Here is a 22,235-nt window from a genome sequence, read left to right on the forward strand (position 1 = left end):
CACAGCAAATCAGAGAAAGGATACCTTTAACATTAAGCAAATTGCTTGGGGATTTAGAATAAGTGTTGACATTCATCCCCTTCGTGTTGTATTGTAGTTATTGTGGATCACCATCTTGGAGTTGTCTAGACTTTCTGCTCACATCACCAATTCTCACAAATGAAATATTGGTACATGAATCCTCAACGATCTTCAACTAATGTACCAATCATCTCCATTCTCCTGACAGAAGACACTGCTTTAAGAGAGTGGGATATATCAGTAGAGTTGCAACATAATGTCTATTTCAGATCACTAAAGGTTTAGATATCAGTCAGAAATGTCTTGGTGCACATTTCATGTACGGTGATTTCATCAACTGCCTTTTCGTCATTTTCAAAACGTCTGCCCATTCTTAAAATGCACTTACTACAGCTGAAAACAAGGAATGGGCAGTGAAATTGACCCATTAAGCTCATAAAACAGCCTGATTTAGTAGTGTTGAGTGTCTGGTAGGCTGAGATTATGTTGGTCAATGCATTGAAATCCAAGGGATCACTGAAGATACAGACGCAGTGAAATTAATTACCATCTATGGTGTTCAGGATTTGGACACCTGATCTTCAAATCGATAGAGAGGGACATTTTTAGTGGAGATGGAGAGTGAGGATCAGGATTGGAAACTGAGGTTTAGGATACAGGATGTAGCATTATTGCAATTCTCATATCATTTATCAAGTCTTAATTTTGTTGTATGAAAATGATTGGGCCAAGGAAGACTGATAATAGTTTCTCTAAAAATCAATCATGATCACTGAAACAGAGCATCAAATTTCCACAAAAGCTACATTTACGGGTATTACCACAAGTTAAAGACACTAAGGGACTACGGTAAACAAGCAATTTAAGAACTTAGTGTCTGAAGTTTTATCTTTCAATCAATCAGTTTATTCGGTAATAAGGCCTCAGGCAGATACATTCAATTTAGTTTCATATCAGGTGCTACATGAGTGAGTGAGTATGTTTTATGCCACTTTTAGCAATATTCAAGCAATATCACGGCTGGGGACACCAGAAATGGGCTTCAGACATTGTACCCATGTCGGGAATCGAACCTGGGGTCTTCAGTGTATCACGAGCGAACGCTTTAACCAGTAGGCTACCCGACCGGCCCCTAGTGCTGCATGAAATAATATTTACAGGTAAGAAGAATGAAGACAGATAGCATCTTTAACATAATTGGCTAAGTTCTCAAGACAGTTTACATCAGAAGATTATAACATTCCAACTAGTATCTCTTTACGATTATTACCAGTAATAAGGTCTTAATATGGGAAATATTTTGAGCCAATATCTTAATAAATAGGGCAAACATTTTAGAATGAAATGAATTTCTTTTCAACTGTCCTTAACTTGCACAATGAAAAAAACGGAGTGTCTTATCAATGCAATCCCTCCTTCAGGTTTATGCATAATTCCTAGTTCTCCAAGGCGTAAGCATAGGTAAGCAAGGGTAAGCATACGTCACTTTTCTTTTGATAATACATTTAATAGATACGGTGAAGTTTCATCTTTTGTCTTCTAGCAAAAGTCAAATTTTGTTCTGCAGAGACACTGATATTGATGCAAGCAGTCTCTCACAAACACTAATATATTTCTTTTTCATTTTGCCTTAAGCAAAACCATTTTTTACACTAAAACTTTCTTAGAAAATATATTGCATTTTCAAGAAAGAATAAAAAATCTTTTGTTTTTGATTCTGTTTTATTTTTTCTTTGTAATTAAATTCTAGTCATTCCAAACCAATGCTACATTTGTTCATATTTTACCTTCTGCATCATGGCATCATGGCCTAAGGATCAATAAATTAAGAAATATTGTTAAGATGTTGCTTTCCAGCAAAACTATGAAAAGACCATCAAGTTTATAAAATAGAAATTCATGTCCTTTCAAGGTTCAAACTTACAATAATATGTAGAACATATAATTATTGAGTATATATACATATACTCCTAGTATCATTGTAATATCGCCTAACTCTGTCTTGGCAAGAAAACACCAATAACAGTTAGATTTAGTGACCGAGTTCAGTTCAATGCTCCATATTATAATGAACAGTTATAATTTCAAATATAATATGTATTACAGATTAATATTTGCAGAAGGCTCACAAGACATGCAGGTCCAAGATGTTTACCACTCTGTTGAAACAAGCAAGTGGTGCAGACAAACCAAGGATCATAATCTGGGTGGCTGTACAATTCAAATCCTTCACCAGCAGGTCCTGATGGAATTATGCATTGGGAATTCTGTGCTCAAGACCGATGGGTCTCTCCTGTTTTAAATCCACTAACATTATGATACCTTCGATATTCAGCAACATTGCCAAAGGTAGCACAATGCTGATAATCATTCCCCATTGCCTTTGCTCTTTGAAATCAGTGCAAAACAGATACTTCTGCTGTTTCCTGCATTATCGTACAATCCCAATAAAATCCTTAAATCTGACTGTAGAATGCCTTGCATACAAAACAAGCAGACAATCGAGGACTTCTCCTCACAGTACATGAGCTGAAGAGTACCGATAAGGAGAACCGTTCTGAGACAAGAATTAAAACACACGAATGAGAGACTTAATGAATAAATTATTGATTGCATATAATCTGACAGACAGTGAGGATTATAAAACCATGCAGGGGTAGGATCTCTGTAGCTGAAATACTAGATATGTTGCAACACACTTGCAACGGGGGCCTGTTTCAAGGACACAAGGTATGCTCCCAAAAATAAACCAAAAGTACGACTTGAAAATACAAATTAAATTGAGGACTGGGTTTCAAGAGGCCATTTTGATCCAAAAATCCAAATAACTGGACCGTCTAAACTGCTAGTGAAAATTCTCACTGAATTGGTGATTGGATGTCTGCACCAAGAGAATGTAATACTGTGTTGATTAGATTACCCAGACAGTCCAAACTGACAGCTAATATCTTGGACGGAAATGGAGGACAGGGAATCTGTTTCAAGAGGACCTTTTCAGCATATATTTAATCAACTCAACACTCTAAAGAAATACTTTACTAAGACTGAATTGAGGACTGAGCATCTGATTCAGGAGGACATCTGGTTGCATATATGTAATGAACTCGACAGTCTAAAAAAATACAAAATATTTTGGATTGAAGTGACAACATGGTGTCTGTCTCAAAAGGACACTTTGCCACTCTATTTTTATTATGACTGTCATCTAATGAATGGCCCTAATGAGTAGTGAACCTGACAACCTCTTATTACCAGCCAGGATTTATCTACCGTAGGTCTCCAAATTGAATGCCCTTGGAAGGCAAACTTGCGGGGTAAAAGTCATTTTGTTCAAAACTGGTACTTGAACTTGTTTTCCCAAATTTGAAAGTATTTTAACATTGTATAAGAACTGTATGTTAAATTATCTTCTTTACTGGTCTTGTAATCAGTGACATACAAATCACCCCGACAAAGCTATGACATTAGTTATAACTATAGTAACATGAATTAGGGAAATCTAAATTCCAGTTTGCAAATTTTTACTGACATTTGTTGCAGACCTGGGACCGAATATCGGCCTCTGAGCAGGTAATGGATCCAGACAAATCCTTAGACTATAACTGTCAAATGAAAACATGAAAATCAATAAGAATGACAGATTAACAGCTTTCAGTTTTCAAAGATGTCAATGAAATTCCATGAAGGGATGAACCCTGACCGGTATTTAAATTGATGTATAATGGTTTAATATTATTCTAATATACAGGGTTAGTGAACAGAGATAGTCAATCTGCATCTATTTAAAAACACTATAATTCTAAAACTATGGTTTTTGAAGTGCGATTAGGTAGCAATTTGAAAATTATTTGTTTTCAGAACATTTCTTCCAGCATCAGCATCAGCATCAAAAGGGTTAAAAGATAACAATCAATATCATGTAAGGAATGCATGTTCAACAAATTAAATGTAACACCTGGTGGAATATGATACTTATCATTTATGACTTTATGCATTAAGCATAGCTATGCATTATGGCATATCATGAGAACCACAATGGACACCTGCATAATAGAACAACATATTCTTCCTGTTTTTTTTGTGTGTTTTTTTTTGGAATTGTAGATACAAATGTTCATTAGCATTTTACTAAAACTATAACATACACATGAGTATAGGCCATACCCACAAGCCAACTGACAGTTTTTTAGCTTTAATATTCCAAGCCAAAGGACTACAGTTAAGTTATCTATTAAACCTTATGAAAGATATAATGACAATATATACACTATATGTATATCAAGATAGAAAAACTTCGGAAAGCATTGTTCCCCGAAGTTTAACATCAGCCCTGTGGCCATGTACTGAATCAGCAGCCATAACAGACAATATGGAAATGTCAACCATCTGAAAGAACGGAGATTAATAAGCAAAACATGTTCAAACAACTCACCAAAAGAAGAAGCAGTAGACAAAATCAGAGGGGAGATATCATGTACAACAGCAACAGCAGTATCAGCAACAACAGCAAAAAGTGTCAGAGGCGAAAATCCTCGCTGTGCTGCATGTCACAGCTCTTCAATGACTCATACAATATGGATAACACTGAACGAAAATTTGCCAAGTTCCATCACTGGTCCAGAATCTTTCACACCTGGATCCTGACTAAGGCTCTACTAGGTGAATGTAAGTCTCCTGACACTTATGTCTGTACCCTGAGTGATGCAATGAAGTCCATACGTCGTGTCTGCTGCCACCACCGACCTACTAGGCCTGCAAGTGAGTGGACTGCTTGCGTACAACATCCATCTGCGATGGATCAATACTTTGTTTCTTTGTTAGGAGTAGCGAGTGACTCGTCGCAGTGCCACAATGGCCACATCGTCAGGTAGATGTTAGCATTGCTCATCTGCCGGCTACACTGTAATTATTTTGGGAGAATTATCAGTAATTACTGACATTGTAAGTTGTTACCAAGATTAGCTCCTTATGGAAGAGTTATTTTCGAATGGCTGTTACAAATGGCACAGATGACATAAATCATTTGGAAATACTCTTGACAATTTCCCATGGAAAAATCAATATACCTGCACATTTGGATTAAATATGACACTTTAAGATGGACAGAAATGTTTAATGTGGTGCCTCTTACAAATAACTTCATTGCAGTCTAATTCATAAAAAGCTATGAACACACAATGCCATTTAGAAAGTAACAAATGTTATATTAGGGATAACACTTTCTTAGTAAAGTACAGATTCTCGTACTTTCATAATAACCTGGTAGAAAGCCACCTTCTCTAAATCTGGACGGAAGAACATTAACTCAAATACAGCAGGTTAATTTGATCAACACCTTCAAGCAGTGGCAGGAAATAAGGGGGGTTTTCTGCCATTGTATTTCAATGAAGGGACCCTGTATATCTTTAATTTTTAACTTGACAGTAATGAAAAGGACCCATTACGTAAAAACTTAAATATGTTTGTTTTGCTTTGAGGACCCAAATACTGCAGTCTACTCCCCATTTCGTCAATGCATACCAATGCATATACACATAGATCAGGTGGTAAATTTTTTACAAACAATGTTTGAGTTTTACATAGATCTAAATTAATGTTTATGGAACTGAATCTAAAATATCCCAGTAACAACACATTGTTGTATCAATGTATCGCAATACCGAAGTGTCACATAGTTAGACAAATGTCAATTACAGTAATAGTTTGAAATATTGGCCAAGCTCCTCTTCCAATTGTTATGAATCTTCTGCACTTTAATGGATTTCTGCATCAAGCAAAATGATCTGAGCAGGAGTCTGGAAACGGTCATATGCGCCGAACATGTCCAATTGGGAATGTCAAAATGACTGATTTAAAATATTGCTTACCGGACATTTAAATTTTTCTGTCTGGACATTTTTGAAAACAAACAACACTACCTTCAGGGTCCAAATAATTGATGACCGTTATCGCATCCGTTCAACCAAAGATATATATACATTGTATATACGTCTTTGCTTCAACGAATTCCGGTGAATAAACAGGTATAACAAACTTGGTCAATATAAGTATGAAATTTGATATAAAACATCACTAGACATGATGATTTACCATTTAAAATGTATTTCCTGCTGACATTTAATAGTCAACCGTCCTCAAATATGACTTTTAGCGAGCCATAGTACGGCATTTATTATATGTGTATCCATTCTCTTGCATCTAAAGTTTGTTTCAAGGCATCAATAGCAGTAATCTGACCGTGGTTGCTGTAAATAACGGTGAGTTGTGCGATCTACCAATCACTTCACATACGCCGAAATTATTGTAAACATTATTATAATTCTTGAATGAAATATTGAATAATATTAATAAAATATATTGCAAACTCTAGTCCAGATAAACAGTGAACAATTTTTTTATTACCAGATATTATAATGAAAGGATTAAATTGCGTACTTCAGTTCGGATTTGTTGACTGGTATTTGTTGACTGGTGTTATGTGATCGCGGTGATCAGCTGATAATGTTTTCTGAGATGGGGGAAAATATCATGTTAGTAACTTTTGGGAGCCATGCTTTACCGCGCCCCATAACTGAAGCTTGCAATAACGATAGAACACTGTACGTAACAACTTTAAATGTGTTTGAAAAGTTATACAAAAATACACTATTTGAAGGGGCTGTGTCCTAAATGCAAATGTCCGACTGGGATTTTAAATTTTCCGGACCCCTGGATCTGAGAACAGAGAATTTTTGTTGTTGATTTGTTGATTGGACATCAGATAGTCACTTTCACATTTGTGTATCAGGACTTTCTTTCTATAATATTTTTTATTTCCATCATAATTCATATATTTAACAGTGTTCCTGTAGTCTGTTCACATAACAATCTTGAGTCTTGCTTTTTTACAGGAAGCCAATGTAATCAATGTAATCATGGTAATCATATAAAGGTCAGGTACAAAGACTATGCAGCCTTATACATCACTGACATTGCAGCTACCATGCAACTCAACTCTTGATAGGGATATTCTTATCATCTGACATAAACCCAATTGTTAAACATATATTTATGCTTGTAATATGGATGAATGCTTACCATATTCAAACATTTTGCCAGTTCTTATATGTGGCGGATTGTCTGAATAAGGAAACAAAATGGTACAATCGCAGTGTTGTAAGATGTTATGTCCGATTCTGTTGATCAGGTCATCATGCTGTTTTGCACTAAATAATTATGTTTTTGTGCACTCGTTACTCTCATTGAGATTAGTTCTATTTTCAGGTGAGGTGAAATTGGGTGTAACCTTGACCCCGACAGCATCGTACCCGGACAGCAATGATCGTTGATAATAATTTTTTCAATCACTGGCCTGTCCAGTCCAGACTTGATTATTTACAGATGTAGTCATATAACTGGAATATTGCTGAGCGAGACATTAAACTACAAAAACTACCAAAAAAAATCTCTCAGACGCAGTATAATGACTCTGAGCCGACCATTCCTTGTTTAAACTCTAAATGCCAAGCACAAGGCAGGGTAACAGCAAGTGCCATCTTTTGACATGACCCAGCCAGGCGATCGAACGACTGACCTCCCGCTCTCTGGACAGATGCTCTATCCAATACACCACTACGTGTTAGGATCGTGACCATATTATTCACTATCATCTTGGAATTGTGGCACTAAGACTCCTGCCCTGTCCTAGTCACCCCGTAAAGATCCGGGTTAGAATAGGTTTTCATTAACCCATGCTTGCCTTAAAGCGACTATGCCTGCTGTAAAAGGCAACTAAACTTGCCATTAGAGGCGACTAACAGGAACGGCTAGTCATGCTCCCTGACTTGGTTGATGCATGAAATTGTATCCCAATTGCGTGGCTCGATGCTCATGATGTCAATAACTAGATTGTCTAGCCTAGACTTGATTATTTACAGACCGCTGTCATATTGCTGAGTGTGACGTTAAACAAAAAACAAACAAACTACAAACAACAAATCCTGTCCTAGTCAAACATTCATTCAGTCCTATAGGACACAAATCAGGTGAGTTGTATTAACCTTGTTTTATAGGTTTAGCTACTTTGGCCTCATGTAGAAGACATGGGAATTCAGCAAGTCAGCAACATTTTGAAAAATGTTATCGAAATATGTCAAAAATTATGGACACAGTTAATATGACAGACCCCCAGTAACCCACGTATCAGGCAACTAAATGTGTGGTCAGGTTCAGGGTCGTTCAGGTTCCGTAACTTGGTTGATGAATGATCACCAAACCATGACGGTGTGCGATGTTGCTCGTAATACCAATCACTGGTTTGTCTGTCCTTTTAATGGCTGCAGTGATACAGCTGGAATATTGCTGCCTGCTGCTTCATACAACAAACAAACATTATCAGTATACAACATGAGAAGGACCTACGCGTATAGATCATATTATTACTAAAACTATCCAAAGAATAAGAATTATCACAGGGAAGTTAATTTATTCTCAAGTCACATTCTTAAGTCTATAAATTATAAAGATTTTTGTTTTCATATTTTCAGATGCAGACATTTACATAAAAGCAATATGGCTGATAGATAAGAGGCATTCTTCTTTTACAGAAATCCTGGACAAGTTGAAAGGAAAATGCAAACGAGGTGATATAACTGTTACCATGGCAACTCAGCAGAGATTTCATTACAACTTTTCTCAAAGTGAGCAGATATCAGTATTGAGAATAGACTCAGGGACAACAACATCCACACTCTCAAAAATCAATACAATATGATTTAGTCCAAATATGTTGCAGAGCAAAATCCATATACCTTACACTTTAAAAAAAAAATAAAAACTGAGTTTCAAAGTAACAAGGAGTTGATGATATTTTAGGTTCTTTTTTCTTCATTAAATGAAATCTCACATGATTAACAAACACTATGCAGAGCATTGTCTTTCAGAGCATTGTCTTTGGTAAAGAAATACAGGCGATAATGAGGCGATGATAAGGTGGAGAACATTTTTATCATGACAGTAATGAAATATGTTTTGGGAATGCAAGTGAGAGAGCAGCCTGTACAAAATACATTTTTTACAATTAATTTACAAGATACCAGCTGTGGCCTGTAAATAAACAAGTCTGATCTGAAAAACATGTGATAGATATTATGACCAATGATCCATGCTGCAGGGCTTGCAATCAACAAATCACCAACTAACCAGTCCATTTAGTCACTATCATGGGGACCGAACCAACAAACATCTGCTCTCCAGACAGATGTTCTATCCACCTGATCATGTAGACAGTATGTAGACATGGTAGATTGTGAACCCTATTAAGCAGCATCAGAAATTGGCACCAGTCCTGTAGTCCTTGCCAAAGTGCCCAATAGTTAAGGTATCATAAGGACTAGTAGAAATTTGCCATTTTTAAGAGTCTTGCTATATGTTATCATTATAAGGACTAGTGGACTAAAATGTTAGTTTCTACCACTGTATTAAGGTGCTTGTTGGTGATCGTACAGTACAACTGTTATGAAATGCCCTTGGGAGCTGTTTCTGGATGAAAGTACTAAATATATTGAGTATGGCAGTTATTTGTTATTACAGTTGGACTTCACAAGAAGTGTGAGTTTAAGCCATCAATTGACATGTCTAATCAATCTGATACACACAGCTGTAAGTCCTGGGCCAACTGACCAACAATCAATACTAAGCTTGTATTCTTGTTACTTCTCAACTGTTTATTTTCATAATATTTACTGAATATCATGGTCCAGTGAATATTTTGATTATTATTTCATGAAAGAGTGAAAATCAACAAGAAAGAAGAATGTGTATTCACTCATAAAAACAGAAGTCTGCCCCCTGCTTTTTTTTATATATTAGTTTAAGTTGTTAATGTGTTTGCAAATACGAAAAAGAATTAGAGTTAAAACATTCAAGCATAGATTCTGATTAATGCATTATTGAAGCAGCATCACAGATGATGGCAGAGAAGACAATTGAACTTGTAACAACAGATTCGATGATAGTATTGTGCAAGTAGATGTACCCACAATTAATAATCAATAGCTTAATGCTCAGTAGAAAGACTCTTAAGAATTTCCAAATTGTTTCCATGGAAACTCAAGAAATTTAAAAAACTAAAAATTGAGAAACATGAAAAGACAAAAGTTGAGCATGTGGTCATTTCACATGTATAGTTTCATGCAAACATATTCATTGCAAACAAAGCCAAGAGTTGTTTGAGACCAAGTCAAAATTGTTTCCATGAAAACATAATAAAATAGGATTTAGAAAACTTTGAAAATAGCAAAAGCCACCACTTAAGCAGAAGAGCAATGCATATGTCAAGTTTTGTTGAAAAGTGTTCAAAGGTTTTCAAGTTAGGCTCCAGAAACGAACCCTACCCTGAGCTTAAGCTGAAATTGTTTCCATGGAAAATCTAAATATAATTGAGAAAAAAATTAAAATAGCAAAAGGCACCAGTTAAGCTAATGAGCAATGCATATGCAAAGTTTCATTGAAAAATATTGAACGGTTTTCAAGTTATGGCTTGCGATAGGATGTGAACGCTGATGCTGACAGGAACCGAGCCAAAAACAATATGTCTCCCCTCCCCTGGGGAGGGGGTCGGGAGACATGATTGATGAACACAAGTTAAAGTGTTTATCATTGAGTCTGTTTTAATGATAATCATCATCATCTGTCAATATTATTGTCTGTTTATAAAAACCCCTCTTTTTAACAAGTCTAAAAACAATAACAAAGCAAATATATCAGCTCATAAAGCATCTTAAACTTAAAAAAAGTAATATTCCTCAAATATGCCTATCTTCCACCTGTAAACTCCAAAGAAACATGACCAGCTCAATTTGTCTAATGGACACAACTTCAGCCTGAAGAACAGGAGGATGGTAGCTTTATCCCCGTCCACGCGACACCAAAGACGACAAAAGATGGTACTTGATGTTACCCTGCCTATCGCTTGGCATTATAAGGGGATAAAACAAGGACTCATCGGCTCGGAGTCAGCAGTGGTTATCCATGTTAAATTGTGCATGGAATCTCAGTGGGCTAACACTATGACACCAGCATTAGTCTGGACTAGTACATGCAGTCCATGTATGTGTGTATCAACAAAATAATCTTCAATGCAATGTTAAAGTTGATCCCCATTTCACCTCACCTTCCCCAAATATATAACTGCTTCAAAACATGTACATGTTAGGGAGAGAGCTGGATTGGATTCAAATAGGATATACAGATGTGTTTTCATATCTTCTAGTGTTATTAACATTAGCAATTGGAAACAACGATGTTTAGACACATATGAAACATAATGTTCAGAAGATATTTGGTTCCATTTCCATTCAAAAACATTTCTTAAACCAGTCCAATTGCAGCGCACAGTCCCATTCAATTGGGAATCCTGCACAATGCTGCTTTGAACAGTATTACGATTTTGTCACAGTTTGTGAGCTAAATGCAAGAAGGCCATAAGAGACTCAGGTCAGAGACTTTGCAATTTCATGATCCCCATGAGCTGGAGTTTACAAACAGAGAACCATTATTTGGGACAATCTAGCACTTCAAGTCTGAATCAGTGGACTTAACCCATGATCAGCAAATCCTTGCACAGCCAAGGGACACAAGTTAATTCAAAGACAATCATCTATAAATGAAAGCATACTGTACAAATTACCTATCAAAGTATGACACAGATTATTTCAATGACACAAAACATATATTTGCTGAAACTAAACCATGATCAGAAATAGCAGAGCATGTTACAATAACCCCATCAGACCAGTCACATGCAAACAATTCACTCCATGGAAATGGCCAGCAAGATGCATATGCCACAGAATATGGCAACAGACCAAGCTCGCGGAACCTGCTTTACATCACTTTCGACTTGGCACTTAGCAACACTGAGCTCCTAGGTACACTGTCTTGCAGCATGGAACTGCTACACCGCCAGGGCAAGACAGATATCTGCACAGTAATTAGCATCGTAACTGTACATATTGCAGTCCACAGAACCACAGCATGGACAACAATGCATCAGTTCAGACGATCAGACTATACAAATCCTCTAAATAGATGTGCAAGGTTGTGGTAGAAGGTATTAGACAACAAGTCAAAGACCCCCAATCTTTACTTCAGGCTAAAGAAACATGTTTTGGTCTGACAAGATACTGTCAGGGTCTTTACTTTTCAGGCAGTCCAATGCCCAGCTTGGTTGTGAACTAATTACCTGTATACATCTTACACAGCTGCTGTGTAAAGAATACCTAGCCGGCTCGTTCAAAACATATGTATAAGAAAGGGTTCAGCCACCAGTTCACACGTTACTGGGCTTTCTCCTTATCCATTTTTTACAGATTATTCTCTACCATCTTTCACCTTCAAGATCAGAAAAAGATTTTTAGAAACTTTCCTATCTTATCAAAACATTCAAAAGTAATTTCACATCCATTTTTTAAATTTACATCATTTTTCAGTTATTATCAGGTACCACCTTGGCAAGATTCCATGATATTGATCAGTCACATATGGTAACTACACTATAAAAGTGACATTCAAAAGAAGTTTAGATGTGTTGGATCTTTTTTCAATAATATCTGATGCTCCAGAAAAGAGATAGAAAGTCATTGTAATACCTGTAACCTTTAAATTCAGATATTTTTTAAAAGGTTAAGACCATATCTTTGAGTCAGCCTACATTTGGTTCTCCCATAACTTCAGGTCTGTGTTGTGAACTGCTTGTATATTTAAGAAATAAACAACTCCCCTCATCGTATATTCTCCCTGCAGTGTTTTATTGTAACCACAAGTCGTATATTTCTTTTATGAGATATCAACATTATGTACATCCTCTTGAAGGATGTTAGTTAAAAGTACATACTTCAAAAATATTTACCCGTATTTAAATAATGATAACTCCCAGGGTCCCTGAATAGACTCTGACGGCGGCTATGTCAGACAAGTCCATTTTATGAACAGGGTTTGGTCTTTCCTGCACATTCTCACAATTTTCACGTTGATTATCTGTACCTTTTCTCCCAATACTGATTGGCATTTCTCTCTCAATTATGGAAACGACCGTTCGGCCATTGCATTCATCTAAGTTGCCCAGCTACATCTAAGGGGAACAACACTCTTGATACTTCCCTCTCAAAACAATGTTGTCCAATTTATGATGTCATCAAGCTGCGAGTGCATGTTCGAATCAGCAGGAATGACGTCATGATAATCATGAAATAAACCACACTTCGTTCTTCATTGTTCTTTGCCACTTATCGTGTAGCTATCTTATATTATGGTAGAAATGTCAGTCTTTCATACATCTACAAGACTCATAAAAGTATTATTTATAGCTTTATTGTGGTCCTATTCACTAAATTTACCACTGTTTGTTTGTTTGTTTGTTGTTTAACGCCGCACTCAGCAATATACCAGCATGACCACTGAGAAAACTTAGCACATACCTGGTTCAGCAGGATGGAAAACATATTTCCCTAAGGATATGAGTGAGTGAGTGAGTGAGTGAGTGAGTGAGTGAGTGAGAGAGAGAGATTTTACGCCACTTTTAGCAATATTCCGGCAAAATCACGGCGGGGGACACCAGAAATGGGCTTCACACATTGTACCCATGTCAGGAATTGAACCCGGGTCTTCGGCATGACAAGCGAACACTTTAACCAATAGGCTACCCAACCGCCCAAATTAAAACATGATCTGACCTTATAACATTTTAACTTTAATGTAAAACTGTTGCTTGGTCATAATTAAAATATAAGTGAAAGTGTGGAGCTACACACATAAGAATTGTTTCATGTTTTGCCAGAAACTGATTTGGAATGAACAAAATTAACAAAACGATCTACAAAATTCAATATTGTGTAACTATGTTGCAGAAGATGAATTTTCTTGCACAGATTTTTATCTCTTTCTGCATGAAGTTTGGAGAACTCTTTTCTGAAGAATATATCATTATCATCATCATCATCATAATCATCATCTGTATGTACAAGTTTCAGTTTCCATCTGTTCAGCAATTTCACTATAAACTGAGAACCAGTAAGTAAGTTTGATTTAACCCTCTGAATGCCAAATTAGTTTGAAAAGTGAATGTTGTGCAAGAACCATAAAATTACACAGAATTATAGAATATTTTACTTCCTATCCAAAGGTGTAAACTTAATTGCAAATATGGGACTGGTTTGAAAAACAAATAGTGCTTTTGTCATTTGACAATTTGATGTAAACTGTAAGCAAACACAAACCTGCCAAATATCTGAACGACATAATGATATATCAACTTGAGTAGTATATTGTTCACGAGTAACCAAACTGTCTTAACACATTTAGGTATCATGACATAAGACCTAATGAAATCATACTTCATAAAACACCATCTAAATAAAATAAAATCTTAGTTCTCGCCACTGCTAAACAAAGATCTGAGGACATCCCATTACGGGTAACATCAAACCAACCTTTCGCGAACTTTGCCCGACTAATGGAATGACTGACAAGCAGTTGACAAAAGCCAATCAGAAGGCAGCTTTCTCATGCTTTACGGCACTAGTTTCAAACTGGTGACTACACTTCTAAATATATTTTGACAAATTCTTGATTAAAAATTTTAAAACTGAACAAAGGAACATTTTGGAATGGCTAATAGATGGCCTAGATAATATGGATTCAGTCCTAAAGACCGTAACTGTCGTTCGGAATACCCTTTCGAGGTTGCATGATTAGGAAACAAATTCTGACTGTCACTTTCCTGATCTGGCTAGCGACGCTCTGATTGGTTGGATGAAAGGTCGTTCTAACGTGACCTGTAATGGGATGTCCTCACAGCTTTGTTTGGCAGTAGCAATACCTAAGATCTGATTTTAATGCGACTGCATAAAACATAAACAGTAATACTATTACTATTTACTAATATAATTACCATTACTAATAGATGGCCCTATCTAAAACTTAAATTAGATCCCTGCATTCACCTGATATGTTCGAGTAATTTGAGTGTAATACTTGTTTGTTTGACGTCAAGGTTTGTTTCATGGCTATGGCAATGTCAGAGAAAGACGACACTCGTGTATTGATTGATAAAACAGAAGTATTTTGGACACAACATAAATGTGTGTTTCTTACAACAAAGATCATGGCTTGAAATAGATAAAAATGAGATAGGATCTTTTTCATCAAATACTCAAAAGAATATTTCTAAACTAAGAAAAATACTTGTAATGTTGGACATGTATGTGGTTATTTCTCTTCATTCTTTGTGTACTTTTATTCACCCATCCTCCACCTCAAAGAAAATACTAACTACAAAAAACACAGGGTTTATAACGAACACGCTTATAACTGACAGATATAACAAAAACATTTTTTATCCTGTCCATGCATGTGCTGCATATATGCTTATAACAAACTAACGTTATAACAAATGAAATTAGTGGTCCCTTTGAGTTCGTTCTAACCATAGTTTACTGAATGTACAATAATGTTACCCATGTTGACGTATGATGTCACTACCAATGACAAAGTTTTACAAAATGGTGTGATTTTTAAAGTAGGGACTTTTGTTGATCAGGGATCATTTGTACATAAATGTGTCCTGTAAGAAATTAGAAACAATCGGAGTATTGTTATTTATTTAGGGTTTGCATTGTAACCAACAGAATAAGAATCAGTTGGAAATGCAAATAAATATTACTGTTGTTGTACATGATGTTGCATTAGTCATTGCGTCATGCTGAAGTGAAACTGACACTTTCTTGAATTTAACTATTTTACAAAATTTACAGTTTTTATTCCTTAATTCTTGCTGTGCTTCTTCCCATGAAAATTCTCAAAATGTGAGCCAACATATGCAACAAGTAGACGAATGCATCTCTCAAAATAGGAGAAAATGATACACAATGAGAAATCTGAATTTGGCTTTGTTCACATGAAAGTTTTCCAAGCTGAATGCAAGTACAGGAAGTTGTTGCTCATAAAGTTTTGTGTTCTTACATAACTAAGTGTTTGTGGTTTACAAGTAGTTGTTGAATAGCAATTCAGGACTTTTTAAATACATGTTCGTGTGTAAATATGTTTTCCGAGCATAGCATTAGTTTTCACACCTGATCTATTTCACTTGATGTCATCTAGATGATATGTATTAGAGACAAAGGCAACTTAACATTAGATGCTAAAATGTTTAAGGAATTTAGGTATCACAGCTGTGTGTGAAATATATGTGATGTAATAGGCCTCTCTTAACTGGCATACAAGAAATGTGATTTTGTAAACATCAAATATAGCCTTAAATTCATTTTGGAGTTTTCGAAACAATTCTGCTTTTTGGCATTGTTTCAGAGAGATTATTAGTAATTTGATAATTCACAAATACCTGTTATCACCACTGTGCCCCCATCTTCCCGAGGCAAGGGAGTCAACTGACTGTTAAAGTCCAGTTTCTACCCAGAGCTCCAGATAAGCTTTTGGGGTTGTGGGTATTTTACCCATGCATTTAAAAATCATTGGGAATCAGTAATTCTATCTGGGTTTTCAAATTTCTGTTACCCACTAGTTTTTACACATGTGGGTATTTAAGTTAAATATTTAAAAACACTATTCATCTAGTCCCTGAAAACTTCTCAAATTTCTGTTACCCACTAGTTTTTACACATGTGGGTATTTAAGTTAAATATTTAAAAACACTATTCATCTAGTCCCTGAAAACTTGTGGCGTGTGGGTTCGAATGCTTTATAGGACTAAAAAATACCACGATACTTCCACAAGAAAGTGTGATGGCAAATGATCATGATGTAACTGTCATCGTGGAGTTTGGCAAGGTTGACGGAATGCCCGTTTATAATTTCAAAATAAGTTGCTGATTTGCTAAACGAATATGCAGGGTTACTTCACAATATTTTGATGATACGTACAAGTTTTATTTTTGTAGCGTATCTGTAATGTTCGTTGCATATTTGATACGCTTGGATTTTATTTTACTGCATATTTCTGCATTTCTGATGTGTATTTTACGCATGATACGCAGCTTATCTGGAGCTCTGTCTACCCTTGCTGAACTAGCCTGGAATTTCTGGCCTCAATCGTAGCCTCACCGGTGGCTATTACAAGTTATGTCCCTCCTATTGAGTAATCAGATCCCACCTCAAATATCACTTGCACTGCTTTAAACAAAATGGCGGCACCCAGAGAAGACGACCTGATCGATAATCAAGGTTTATATTGTAATATAAAGGGTCTTACTTTGTGAAGTGTATCAAATCATGTGAGCACCTTGATTAAAACCATGAAAAGATCTGGAAAATATATGTTGACACTAAGTTGATGGTACACAGGCTTTGCAAATTCTGCAATCAACAGAAATCTACACACCAGTTTACAAACCGGATGTCAATTTCATTACGCGATTTTGATTGGACTTTGCAGAGACTTGCTAGTCCAGCCAAAATATAACATCATAATTCCAGCTTAGTTTGTCAAGGGTTGAAACTGGACTTTTATAGTCATTTAACTCCCATGCCTTGGGAAGATGCCGTGCCCCCGTCATAAAAGAAAATGTTGACGCACAACCATGGGGACAAGTAGTGAATCCATGGTGTAATTGTGCTTGGGATAATGGCCCTGGCAATATTCTTTTCAGATATTATCTCAAACCAGAAACTCATATATTTACAAATGCAAGGAGTAAAGGATTCATTTGGAATCATTAAAAACTTTTATATTTGTTTGGGTGCAACAACATATTTTCTTCACTTCTTTATTCTAATCAAAGATAAAAATCTCCCTACTCCCTTTTTGACATTTATAACCAGGATCAGCATTACCGGGACCAGCATTACCGGGATCAGCATTGCTGGGATCAGCATCACCGGGATCAGCATTACAGGGATCAGCATTGCCGGGATCAGCATTACAGGGATCAGTATTACAGGGATCAGCAGTGCTGGGATCAGCATTACCGGGATCAGCATCACCGGGTTCAGCATTACAGGGATCAGCATTGCCCGGATCAGCATTACAGGGATCAGCATTGCCAGGATCAGCATTACCGGGATCAGCATTACCGGGATCAGCAGTGCTGGGATCAGCATTGCTGGGATCAGCATCACCGGGATCAGCATTACACGGATCAGCATTGCCGGGATCAGCATTGCCCGGATCAGCATTGCCAGGATTAGTATTACCAGGATCAGCAGAGCTGGGATCAGCATTGCCGGGATCAGCGTTACCAGGATCAGCATTACCGGGACCAGCATTGCCGGGATCAGCATTACTGGGATCAGCATTACCAGGCTGACAAAATATTAGACTAAATTGTGATCTGATATCATTAAAGAATAAAAAAGAAAAGCAGTCCCTGAAAGAGATGTATGGACTACTTAAGCACAAACAACAATTTGACACTAACATCAGATATTGACATCCAACAAAATGAAACACACAAGAAACTCACGACACTGATCAGACAGCTTCATTGACAACACTGTGATGTGGGACTTACAAACTTTAGAATCCATACTTAACAAGGACTTCAGACACACATAGTGCAGGGATAGCTTTGTTAAATGAAACCTGACTAGTCTATGTGTCTCACGAGACAACAGTCTAGGAAGCTTGATGACCGGATGAAAGTTTAAAATGACTTACCTTTTCAGAAGCTACTGAGGCAAATTTTGTGGCACTCGAGGCCCAAGATGATAAGCCCTGAAAGTAATCACATGTCATATATAGTGTACAGAGCTCCAGTAAAGTTTTTAAATCACTTAAGTATTTTACTCACATGTTATCATTTTCGTTTTGTATTTAAAAAAATTCAGTTTTCTTTGCATATTCAATATTCTTTGATAGGGTCCAGCCTTAAGTCTATTTTAAGATCTATTTATACTTATAAAAATCTTGGCACATGAAACTCACACCAGTGACATTTCAACTGAAGTTAAAACAAGTGAGAGGTAGCGCAGCAGTCAAGAACATGTTTGTGATACTTGCATACACATTCAAATGTCAGTTTTGCTAAGGAGGACACAATTTATGGATAACAACTTCTATAATTACTGTAAAGGCGACATTTCAGTAAAGATCCTTATATAAGACAAGACTTGCTTGACAACGGTATCAGGATCTACACCGAAACGTCATCTTTACAGTACTTAATGAAGTTGCTATCCATAAATTGGGTCTATTTTGTCATCGGTCAACTTCTATGTCATGCCTATCAAATAAGTCAGTTCTTCGGTCAACTGACCAGCCTCTGGTCAAAGGAGATATATATATATTGTGTGAACTTCACATTCAATATGTTAAACAATTATTTTTTATTCAATATTCCTTTGCTCTCACCCATCTAAACATTGAATGATTTGGCTTATTTGTAAATTGGAACCTGTCTGTTGGAATGAACAATTGTCAAATAACAACATATAATTAGAGTCACATGCATGTAATGCCCTGAAATGCCCTACACCTCCAAGACTTTGACCATTTTCACTGACCGAGGAATACACTGACTAGTGTTATCCATGCATTGAGTAACTAATTCTCTCTGAAGTCCTATCTAAAAATCCTTTTTCTGACTTTAGTTTTCTTCAATCTACAGCAATATTATTGATTATTGTTCATAAACTACCAGTGCTTAACTGATGTCATTGCTCATGACAAAGGAAATCTACATACTGATGACAGTGACGACATGTCGAAGAGAGCTTCATTCTCCGGTTCTATAGGGCTATTTCCAAAACCTACATATTTCCCTCCTTCACTGGGCTTCAGTCCTCTGAAAGGAAAAGAAACATTTTTGGGTTTCAATAAATGTTAGTTCCACTGTGCAAGGATGTCAAATGAGCTGTTTCAAACAGAGGTAATTATTATGATTTGAAACCTCAGAATATAAAATACTTAATCTGATTGGTCAAATTCATGGTAGAATAAAACTTGGACAAGGAATTTGAGACATCAGTCCCTTGGAATGGAATAAATATTGCAGAAATAATTAATAGTTTACAACATAACTTGTCAGTTGACATTCACAAAACATAACTCCACGTAAAATAACATAACCACAAATCATGCAAATATCACATCAGAACAAGAGGGAGGGTCAAATTGGCTAATGATTCATATGAATCATATCAATAATGAAATCAAAATTGCTGAAATCATGAAAATATCTTGTTAAAATCTGACGAAAGAGTAAATATTAAACAATTGCAATAAGCGTTAGAATATTGAAGAATTACAATACTGAACAACACAAATGTCAGATCACAAGATATGATTAGATGCCCTGAGTTGTCCGAAGCATGGTACAAAGTATGCAAACTCACTACCACCTTCAGGGTGTCCCATGTTAATCAAGGTCAGACATTCAATAACTGTAACATAGTACAAAACAAACTTAAGACAAATCCTGACCTGACAACTGAACCTAAGGATCCACAAAATACATGTGTCAATAACAACAGCAGAAAGTTTTCCTTTGGGTATTACTTCTGAAGAAGAATTTCTGTGTGATAAACGTATATATCAAAGCAGTCAAAGACATTAAATCTTTCACAATGTTTTTGTGAGCAACTACAGTGCATGTGTAGAGATGACATGACACTTTGACATATATACAGTAAAGTAAGGTTATAACGAAATCAAAGGGACCATTAATTTAAGTTTGACACAACCATAGGTTGATGTTCTGATAGGATGATTGTTGACGCAAAAGCAGCTCCATGATTAACAGTTTGTTGGAAACATAAGCATTGTCATCGACAGACTACCCACGGAACCATAAACTATATAGTTCGTTATATCCATTATTTCGTTATAAGAGTGTTCATTATATCCATCAATTTAATATAAGATATACAGTGAACGGTTGGAACAAAAAAAACAGTTTGTTTAAGCGTGTTTGTTAAAACATAGTTTACTGTACATGTCAGGGTTCCCCCTAGACTCCAATATCTGAGAATCACCTTGACTCAGCCTATGAATTTTTGTGAGTCAAAAATATTTTTTGTGAGTCAAATGTTTTATTGTATGATTAATGAAAAACTAGACGTAAATTTTAAGATGTTTGCATATATTGTCTTCAGATAATGTTTATGAATTAAGTTCAGGTGAGTAATTGTAATATTTTCATTCCAAAGCTGGTAAACAACATAGTTATTTTGAAATTGCGTCAGTCATGACACAGTCATTTATTTCTGGACGTATTTTTCCTTAATTGAGAGTCCTATACGCAAGAATTCTGCGTCAGGGGAACCCTGACATGTAGAGCATGAACTCCACATACACTGCGTCACACTCAACAGCAGTCCCCTGCTAAAGGAAATGGATTCTTCCCATGCATGTTAGACTTGCACTAGTCTTTAAGGCAATAATCATTAGTTTAAATCATTACTTCTAAGAACAAGTTATCCTTATAAAAGACTTTCAGCCTTGTACTGTCTATTTATCTAGACTTGCCTATTATAAGGATAGATTTACTATACACCCATGGACTTAACTTTCAGCACAGCCTTGGAGCAAGGCTTATTGCATGCATACTGTCCCAAAAAGCAATGATGACCCAGATTTGGTTTCAGTTTGTTTAGCAGTAGACTGTACTCACTCTGGTCGTGCAGCGTTTTCAGCCATCCTTTGATCAAAGAAATTCTGTTTCTGCTGTCTCATTTCATCACTACAAAATAAAAAACATCAAGACATTTTAAAAAATAGGCCTTGGTAAAAAGTTAACCAGTGAAGAACATGAGTGTGATCTGACGTCCTACATTTGAAAATTGATAACAACTTTTATCAGATGTCTTCAACTGACTGAGCATTTATATTTTTCTTCTGAGGCAACATGGTGAAAGATCCATCTTCAGTTGCAGGCTTAGAATTTTTTTAAATCTATGCCCATTAATGATATTTTAACCTTATACAGCTAAGCGGGTTCTTAGGGTCCTTGAGGTTTGTTGATGTTTCCTCTTATAGTGTTTGAATCTTGGGATCCCCTAAATCTAACTTTTAAAATTTTGGGCTACATGACAAGGACCCCTTGACTTTCATAATTCCGCACACAGCATACATGCTAAATGTTGTGTAAAAGTGCAAGTGATGTAGTTAAAGGTCATTTTTAATTCATACAACAGGCAATAATTAGGTAATCTTCATGAAATGGAGAATGGTTTTGAAAATTCAGGGCTTTTCCGAAGCACATTATCCATTTTCAAGTACTTTT

The 22,235-nt window shown here is 36.2% G+C and overlaps 1 protein-coding gene across 3 annotated transcripts in view; it reads right to left on the reverse strand.

The window, feature by feature from the left end:
- Window positions 1–22,235, reverse strand: part of LOC139478196 (ADP-ribosylation factor GTPase-activating protein 1-like) — a 108,709-nt gene that overhangs the window by 76,292 nt on the left and 10,182 nt on the right. For all 3 annotated transcript variants that reach the window (XM_071260571.1, XM_071260570.1, XM_071260569.1), the window contains exons 5-7: window positions 21,624–21,692; window positions 19,697–19,796; window positions 18,671–18,727 (exon numbers count right to left, since the gene is read on the reverse strand). In XM_071260571.1, the coding sequence (XP_071116672.1) occupies window positions 18,671–18,727; window positions 19,697–19,796; window positions 21,624–21,692 (226 nt within the window). The remainder of the gene's footprint in view (window positions 1–18,670; window positions 18,728–19,696; window positions 19,797–21,623; window positions 21,693–22,235) is intronic.

Source organism: Haliotis cracherodii, unplaced genomic scaffold (genome assembly GCF_022045235.1).
Source record: "Haliotis cracherodii isolate W230 unplaced genomic scaffold, xgHalCrac1.p SCAF_4, whole genome shotgun sequence".
Taxonomy (NCBI): Eukaryota; Metazoa; Mollusca; class Gastropoda; order Lepetellida; family Haliotidae; genus Haliotis; species Haliotis cracherodii.